The sequence below is a fragment of the Octopus sinensis genome, linkage group LG12 (assembly GCF_006345805.1).
Source record: "Octopus sinensis linkage group LG12, ASM634580v1, whole genome shotgun sequence".
Taxonomy (NCBI): Eukaryota; Metazoa; Mollusca; class Cephalopoda; order Octopoda; family Octopodidae; genus Octopus; species Octopus sinensis.
The window spans coordinates 55,017,587-55,027,611 of record NC_043008.1 but is presented as its reverse complement, the minus strand read 5'-3'; the positions used below and the strand labels follow the sequence as shown (position 1 = coordinate 55,027,611).

Genomic DNA, 10,025 nt, shown 5'->3' with positions numbered 1-10,025 from the left:
ACCACTGAAGCACTATGGGCACCGAATGAAGAATATGGTTGAGCCACCACGGAATAATGTCATCGAGATAGGATGGATATATCAATTCACGATGAAAAAAAAATATAATCCAGAATGATAAACAGACGAAGTTACCGAGAGGAAATGCCATACCGCAAGATATATATCTTACCAGTCGCTTTAGTTTCGTTTTGCTATAAAGTTCGTTCGAAAATGCATTGTTCTTGTCGAAATCATTGCGATTGTAGATGTCTGATACCAGTGCCAGTCCAAAATATATGGTCTGTAAGACGATATCCCAGTACGTAGCATAACGTACTTTTCCGGCGTAGACTGACCAGCCGTAAGTAACAACGAAGGTGTCGTAATACAAGCCGAATCCCGTAATGAGGAAACAAAGCAAATGAAATAACGTTACCAGAACTTTGGCCATTTTTACTTCAAGATTTCTTCCTTTCTGTTGTTATTTAAAAATTTTTTTTCCGTAAAAATTTCTTTTCCGGTTCTTTGAATTTCACAATTGTTTCCTTTCTGCTTTGCATTAAATAATTTAAAGTAAAAAATAAATAGAAATAAATAAATGAACGAATAAAACTGCGTTCATCCAAATTAGAAAGAAACGAAGGAAAAAACCCAGAAGTATTCGACCTTTTTCTTCTCTTTCCTTATATTCTTCACCACCAAATTGACAAGGCTGAATCGAACAATTACATGAACTTCAAAGAAAGACCTGTAGTACGGCGTATTATATAGTTACGTTCCCTTTCGTCATTCAGCAAAATAAAAGTGTTGCAAAGCTCATCAAGAACTGTTTCACTCTCTTATTATAACACAACGAACATGTTAACATCACATGTCTTATCTAATAAATCTTGCTCAAAGTCTGTATCACGTTGATGTCACACTTATCGGACATGCATGGTTCATCAATGGGTACCGATTGTTATCACGCCCTTTACTGGGCCTAAAACTAGTAATTACTCGGTTGGAGTAAACAAACACTAATGATTAGCCCGTTTTATGTGCGGATGTGTATACATACTTAGATACATACATACATACATACATACATACATACATACATACATATATGCATGCATTCATAAATACAAACGCATGCACGCTCGTATGTATGTATGTATGTATGTATGCATACATGTATGTATGTACACACACACACATACACTCAAGCACACACACACGCACACACACATACGCACACACACTCACGCACACACACAGACACTCACGCACACACACACATACATATATAAGTAAACACCTCATAATCATTTCATATTTTGTTATCAATATTACAGTTTGTGTTTTTCTACTTCACAGATAGCAAGTCATTGAAGGAGGTCTCTCTAGGGGGTCGCTAGGTCTGCAAGAAACAGCAACCAAATCTTCATAAAAATCACACTCTTCGTTCTTCATTTAGCATTTAGCAAGCCACATGCTTCTCCAATTGGAGGAATCCTTCTCTCGATTCCATCCATCTCCAGCAATTTGGCACTGGACTTTGTCTCGAGGATTTGTTTTGTCACTCCGTCACAACCACCACCACCACCACCACCACCACTACCACCACCACCACCACCACCACCATCACCACAACAACTACCATCTAGGCCTATGAGCTGGGCCGTCTCAGCAGCTTTATGTGCCCTGGCCAGATTAGTGCGTTGGGTCCTTTTACTTCACCCCTCCTATCTAGGTCTACGAACAGGGCTGTATTAGCAGCTTTATGGGTCTCCGGACAAATCAGTGCATTGGGTCCTTTTACTTCACCCCTACCATCTAGGTCTACGAGCAGGGCTGTATTAGCAGCTTTATGGGTCTCCGGACAAATCAGTGCATTGGGTCCTTTTACTCCCCCACGACCATCAAGGCCGACAGACAAGGCCGACAGCAAGGCCGACAGACAAGGCCGACAGACAAGGCCGTCCTATCAGCTTTATGGGCCCCTGGGCAGATCATTGCATGGAGTCCAATGGTACATTTTTTTTACATCAAGCCGCAATATATATATAGACTAGCTGAAGGTGACCCGCTCTACGCGCGGGTAAGAGTGTGATTGTTACTTTCTGTTGCTTCCTTTCAGCACGTAAAAAGCACCATCCGAACGTGGCCGATTGCAGCGCCGCCTTGACTGGCTTCTGTGCCGGTGGCACGTAAAAAGCACCAACCGATCGTGGCCGCTGTCAGTCCCCCTGGCACCTGTGCCGGCTGCACGAAAAAAGCACCCACTACACTCACAGAGTGGTTGGCGTTAGGAAGGGCATCCAGCTGTAGAAACACTGCCAGATCAGACTGGAGCCTGGTGCAGCCTCCTGGCTTCCCAGACCCCGGTCAAACTGTCCAACCCGTGCTAGCACGGAAAACGGACGTTAAACGATGATGATGATGATTCTCACTCTTTGTTTCTCTCTCCTTTCTCTCTCACTTTCCCACTCTCTTACTCTTCCTTTCTCTCGGACTCTCCCTCGCTTTCTCTTACTCTTTATTTTTATCTATCTCTCTCCCATTTATAAACAACAAAAGATCTTGAGTAAGTTGAGAAATAAAATATTTAGAAAGATCAATCATAAATATCAGGCAGTGACAACGGAAAGGTCTGCTTCAAGGCAGACAGCAAAACACTAACATTTAAAAGGGACAGACGAACTTGCGAGCTGAATAAAAATAATAAAATATTGGAAACCAAAGTTTGAAGGGATAGAATGTGAGGATAGTAGAGTCACCATGGCTGGCATTTCTTAACGACGGACAGCAACGTTTTGACAGTTTAACGGCTGGCGTAAAATTTTGAACTTGATGTAAAAGAAAATCCCTAAACACCAAGTTTTGAATTGATTCTTTCTCACGACAGTAGAATCACCATGGCAAGCATTCAAAACTTCTTCATCATGGACGGCAACACATTGACGATTAAAAGGCTGGCGCAAATTTTTTAGCTTGATGTAACAGAGAATTCCTAAACACCCACTCCTTTAAATTCCAGCACTTACATTTTTAAGCCTAGTTCTTAGTCCATTGTTCTTTTTTTTTTATCTAATCGTTATATTACGAGGACGCAAACAAACCAACAGTGGTTGTCAAGCAGTAGCGAGGGACAAGGGGAACAAACACGAAGATACAAATGCATATATATATATATATACACACACAACATTCACACACACACACACGCAAGTACACGCACACAAACACACACACACTCACACACACGGTAGTCTTTTCTGGTTTCTGTCGATCAGACCCACACATAAGGCTTTGGTCGGCCCGAAGTTATAGGAGAAGACACTTGCCCAAGGAAATGCCGCGTAGTGGGACTGAACCCAAGACCATGCGATTGTGAAGCAAATTCTTTACCACACATTATTATTTTAAATTTCTGTATCCGTAAACTATCTCCCCATCAAAATTATGCATGTATTCTTTAAGCTATTCACAGATCAGGTATCTCTGTGTTGGCTACACTCAGCTGAAGAAATCTAATAACACCAAAACATGGCCAGTTGTCCCTGTACATGTACCAAAGAGAAGACTCTCTCTCAAACCTTCCTGGCATGATTTAATTTTAAGCTGATTGAAACGTCAGTAGTTCTCTCCCTTGCTTCATCTGAGAATAACTTTCAAAATTTCTGCGCATTATAATTACAATTCACTAAAAACTATTAGCCGTTTACCATGATAGATATAGTAATCTGTACTTAACCATATTAGATAAAGCTTGGCCGAGTGATAAGATAGCTCTTGATCACACCATTAAAGGGGTTGTATGTACGAAACTCGATGGCTTGTGTACATGTGTTTATGTGCGTGAGTATGCGTTTAAATATGTGGATATATATATCGAAGGTTGAATTTGAGCTGTAAAAATTTTATAGTGGCATCTTGTAATAATGTGGAGGCGCTTGGCTTAGTGGTTAGGGTGTCAGCACCATGATTGTAAGATTGCGGTTTCGATTCCTGGACCGGGTGGCGCGTTGTGTTTTGAGCAAAACACTTCATTTAACGTTGCTCCAGTCCACTCAGCTGGCAAAAATGAGTAACTCTGCGATGGACTGGCGTCCCATCCAGCAGGTGAACACATACGCCATTGAAACCGGGAAACCAGGCCCATGAACCTGGATAGCCTTTAAAAGGGCGCATTTATTATTTTTTTAAATCTTGTAATAATACCTATAGCAATGGCGGTGATGTACAAACGTTTCTGGTTGCTGCTGTTGAGCCTCGCTTGGTTAGTTTTATTTTATTTCTATTTTTAGAAAGCCTGTTCTCTTCGGTGTCTATGTTTTCTTACAAAAGAAAATTACTATTTGTAAATCTCTCAACGAGAGATATTCAGCAATAGTTCTCAAGAGTAAAGATTGTTTGCCAACATAACAATCTCTACTCTATATGTTTTCTAATTAAAACATTTCTGTTTCATATGGATTATAAATTCCATTAAACAGTACAAAATTATGTGATCTTATTTAACGTTATAATAAATATTTTCAGTTTTGACTAATTTCATTTTCTTGCCTGTATTATAAACACTTCCTACTGAAAGATAAACAGGCTTCATGACTATATTTACGATTCCATCAGCATATCTCATTCTGCAATACTTCCTCTTCGTTGCCCAAATACTATTTTTTAGTGCCATAAACACCTACGCACCTTCTACATGCTATGTTTACTTGTTTAAATTCCTATTTGTTTGTGGTGTAAATGCCTATTTGAGTGCCATAAATGCCTTAATTGCCTGTCATACATGCCTCTTTTAAATTGTCTTAATGTCTTGTCCTTAGTTATATGTTTCCTTATTTCTTTATTGCCCACAAGGGGCTAAACATAGAGGGGACAAACAAGGACAGACAAATGGATTAAGTCGATTATATCGACCCCAGAGCGTAACTGGTACTTATTTAATCGATCCCGAAAGGATGAAAGGCAAAGTCGACCTCGGCGAAATTTGAACTCAGAACGTAAAGACAGCCGAAATACCTATTTCTTTATTACCTACAAGGGGCTAAACACAGAGAGGACGAACAGGGACAGACAAACGGATGAAGTCGATTATATCGACCCCAGTGCGCAACTGGTACTTATTTAATCGACCCCGAAGGGATGAAAGGCAAATCAACCTCGGCGGAATTTGAACTCAGAGCGTAACGGCAGACGAAATACTGCTAAGCATTTCGCCCGGCGTGCGCCCGGCGTGCGCCCGGCGTGCGCCCGGCGTGCGCACGTTTCTGCCAGCTCGCCGCCTTATATGTTTCCGGCATGTATAATTTAATTTAATATCAGTTGCATTGAAATTTTCTGGGTTCATACCTTTGTCTCTATCTGATGATAATTTCATCAGCTACAAACTGTACTTTCACTACAGCTATAATCTCAATGGGCCAAAAATTTGTTTCCATTCACATCAGATATGTTAAACTATTCATTATATTAACTATATTAGATATAATCCCGGTCAAGTGATAAGATAAGATAAAATGTATATATCACACCATTGAAGTAGTTGTATTAATGATATCTATTTATGTGTGTGTATGAGTGTAGCTGTGTGTTTAGGCGTGGGTATGTGAATGAAGGTGAGTGTGTGTATAAGTGTGGGTGTATATGAATGTTCGTATTTATGTGGGTTTTTTTTGCGTGTATATATAATTTCATGTATTCATACATGTACGAATTTCTGCTGCCTTGTATGCCTGCACATATGGCGCGCGCGTGTATATATCTAATATAATAAATGGGAAAACTAATTTCTGTGTGGCAGTGTGTCACACTTCGAACCCCTCTCTCACTATTCATTGACACTCCTTCTATTGCTCATACTGGGGTGAGAGTAATAGTAGGCAATAGAGACGGTGAGGGCAGTGGCGGAGTCTGTGTGTGTGTGTGAGAGAGAGAAAGAAAAAAGAGAGGGAGAGAAAGAGAGACAAAAAAATTTAGGAAGAGTGTAGGTGACAGTGGGAATAATAATAAAAGAGAGAGAAGGAGTCGGTATGTGAGTGTAAGAGAGACTGAACCCTGAACCAACATACTGAACGAAGGTAATAGGGTGATAGTAATAGTATGAGCTGTAGTTGTGATAGAAGCAGAGGCGGCGGTGATGATGGTGGTGGTAGCCGAGGCAGTCAGGGATGGCGGTTTGAGTAAGGGATGTGAAAGACAGTGGTGATGGTGGTGGAGAGGAAGGCAACGAAGTCAAAGGCATTGATGCTGGTGGCATCAGCAGTCTGAATGATCTGTGAGAGTGGAAGATGTGGTGGCCATGGTGGTAGTACTGTTGTTTATCATGCAGCTTTGCAATAAGTTCCAAGTCGAGAAATTATATTGTTTAGATGAAAATTGTTCGTTGCTTGAAAAGTATTGTTCAAGTTTAATAAAATTTAATATGTACTCAATGCATGAAGTATCATTGTTGAGCACAAGGTCTAATGAAGAGACCTCCACAGGAGCTGGCTTAAAAGCCACCCGACAGAGCGACTTTTAAACTAGTATATATATATATATATATATATATAATTTTAATCCAAACGGGAAAACAAAAAAACAACAACAGTGGAACAATTACAGTATTATTATTAATAGGCGCTCAGGAAATATGGAATATATATATATATATATATATATATATATGGAGAGAGAGAGTGAGAGAATTCACAAAAACAAAAGACGAAGACAGGTGGTGTAGACAACACACAGATGCATTAGTTTAGCGCTCGGGAAGTGAAAAAGTCTTTAACGTTTCGAGCCTACGCTCTTTCACAGAAAGGAACACTGAAAGAAACAAGGAGAGAAAATGCAGAATGTGTAGTGACTAGCGATCCATCATAAGTGTGTGTGTGTGTGGTGTGTGTGTGTGTGTGTGTGTGTGTGTGTGTGTTTTTGTATGTATGTACATTACTCATGACTGTAAATCCGACAATATATATGTTCTCAGACCTACGGTTAAGGAATATATATATCTTGATTCCAACACTTATGTGGAAAACCTGACTGTCAGGCTGTGAGAGAAATATAGGAATGTTAAAATATTTTTTCTTTGCTTTTGCTTTGTTGAAAAAAAAAAAGAGAATAAATAAACGGGTTTCAGGCTTTGCTGTCCATCTCTCAGATAAGACGAACCCAGTTTTCTCCCCGATTCAACGGCAATATATTCATACAAAGATGTAAATACATGTAGGTGAATACAGGCATGCTTATGCACATGCAGTATGTGAAGATGCGTGCAGAGTGTAGTTAAAAGGATAAAAGGAAAAATTAGTGTGCGCAGTATTTGAACTCTTGTTCTTATGTAATAAGGACGATTACTCGATATGACCTTATATGATAACAATAGTGACTAGCTAAAAAAACAAAAAAAAATGAGATTAAGAAGTCACAGTTTGACAAAAAAATGAGATCAAGAAGTCACAGTTTGACAAAAAAATGGCATTCACATTGCTGACACAGCTTTCATGGCTAATTGTCACATGTCATGAGGTGATAATAACGAATTGTTATCTTGATAAGAGAATTTTCAAAATCGTTTAAACACGAGACAAAATACAAGTTAATATTGTAAAGTACAAGTACCCTTGTTACATAAACTTGTTACATAAACTCGTTACGGAATTCCGCCCTAACGGAGATTGCAAAATATGGCCGCTGATTTTGGGTGACGACTAGTAATTCCGCCATTAAGGAAGCTTACTCAAATTTTAACGAATTTAAATGCCATATTTTCCAGCATACCAGTCGACGTAGTATATAGTATAAACATGTAGCGTAAGCATTCACATATCGTAATTATCTTTCTAAATCCTGCTGCATTTCACATGGAAGTTTTGTTCTCCAAAGTCGTCTTGGTGTAAAAGTTAATCTACTCTTTTTTTTTGGCTATAAATTTTGGTCTGAAAAATTCGATTTGTATGCCTGAAATTTTTTTTCGAATATAGTCAGTATTCATCTATTCTTTCATCCATATCACTACCTTGTTCAACCGGGCTGGACCATTCCATAAACTTTATTAAAAAGATACTTCCCACGTTTCACTTTTCTATTTTTCCTCTATATTTTTATGTTCAAGTCAAGAAGACAACAAGAGAACTACTTTTTGCTGACGTACAACGTTGAAACTTTACTTGAATTCTACTCGTTTTACCATTCGGTGGCGATTTCTTGTCTATTACTGTTAAATTTAAATACTCACGTATAAATTATAGTGTATTATAGTGTTGACTGTAAAGAGACCAAGTGGAAGTGTCGGCAGTAGTGTGATCATGACTCGCAAAAAGGATTATGTTGGTGGACATTAATCTTAATGTTTTATAAAGGTTTGGTGCGGTAGAAAACCCAGCCATAATACAAAACATATTAATGTCTATTATTGAAATAATACGTGGCGATAAAGATAAAATTAGGTAGAGAACTAAAACAATCATTTCGTTAAATGTCCAGATCTTGTTCCGGCACTGATCTGAAATCAAACCCAGTATGGAGCGGCTTTTGGCTGAGGGTATTAACGATCAGATGGGATCTAATACTCAGATAAACACAACGGACAGTCAAACGAAATATAAAAACTTATATGGCGATCAGCAAGAAAGTGGTCGGTGAACCTTCTGGTATCAAACACTTTCTTGCGAGTAAAGGCTGGCTTGAAAGTTTTAAGGGTTGTCTTGATTTGCATAAAATTGAAATAATCAGTGAAGTTACTAGTGCTGATACTAATTATTCTGAACTGAAGAAAAATTACACTGTGTTACAAAATTTTGCAAAAGCTTTGATTATCCTAATTTTTTAAAGTGTTTATTATGCAAATTTTCACGCCCATCCCGAAAATGATCTTACGTTTTCCCTACCATCAATCCTTTTGGAGATATATGAAATTACGCTAATTATCAACAAATGTAATGTTTAGGGGAAGGACCCTCTGCTCATTTGTTCGAACAAAGTAAGGGTCACCTAAAATCGCGAAAGGTGCTAAACACTGGAATGTTTATAGACGCTTCTTTGGAAAGAGTTTGAGTGACCAAGATAAGCCTTGTCCCCACCCCCATGTAATATATGGAAGTTATCGATTTAGTTTAGAAGGATGGCTAAAAAGTGCAAGAGCCATGCCATTTGTTATTCCAAGAGTATAGCAAGAGCCAAAAAAACCCCATCACGATTATTGCTATTCTTGGATGATTGACGTAACAAAGTACCAAAAAGTTAAAGGAAAACAAGCACTAAAGTATCCCAGCATGCCATCCTCTTATTTCTTTATTGCTCACAAGGGGTTAAGCATAGAGGTGACAAACAAGGACAGACAGAGGGATTAAGTCGATTACATCAACTCCAGTGCGTAACTGGTACTTAATTTATCGACCCCCGAAAGGATGAAAAGCAAAGTCGACCTCGGCGGAATTTGAACTCAAAACGTAACGGCAGACGAAATACCTATTTCTTTACTACCCACAAGGGGCTAAACACAGAGAGGACAATCAAGGACAGACAAAGGGATTAAGTCGATTACATCGACCCCAGTGCGTAACTGGTACTTAATTTATCGACCCCCGAAAGGATGAAAAGCAAAGTCGACCTCGGCGGAATTTGAACTCAAAACGTAACGGCAGACGAAATACCTATTTCTTTACTACCCACAAGGGGTTAAACACAGAGAGGACAATCAAGGACAGACAAAGGGATTAAGTCGATTACATCGACCCCAGTGCGTAACTGGTACTTAATTTATCGACCCCCGAAAGGATGAAAAGCAAAGTCGACCTCGGCGGAATTTGAACTCAGAACGTAACGGCAGACGAAATACTGCTGAGCATTTCGCCCGCCGTGCTAATGATTCTGCCAGCTCGCCGCCTTAGCATACCATCCTCTATTGCAGCTGTACTACATGATGACAAGCTACTAGTACCACAACCATCAGAAAATGTAAGAAAATCCCATCACAACGTTCAAATCGAATTTAAATTTCATATGCAAGATAAAACAATCAAAATTCAAAGGTTAAAAACATTTAGTTAAGTTTTCTTTTA

General features: G+C 39.1%; 1 protein-coding gene across 1 annotated transcript in view; it reads right to left on the bottom strand.

Moving 5' to 3' along the window:
* The window catches only part of LOC115218140 (androgen-induced gene 1 protein-like), a 3,316-nt gene extending 2,488 nt beyond the window's left edge, over positions 1-828 (bottom strand). Inside the window, exon 1 of the mRNA XM_036507991.1 lies at positions 1-828. This exon is cut by the window's left edge and continues 2,488 nt beyond it. Coding sequence (XP_036363884.1) covers positions 1-433 — 433 coding nt within the window. The 5' untranslated portion in view covers positions 434-828.
* Between the last annotated feature and the right edge of the window lie 9,197 nt (positions 829-10,025).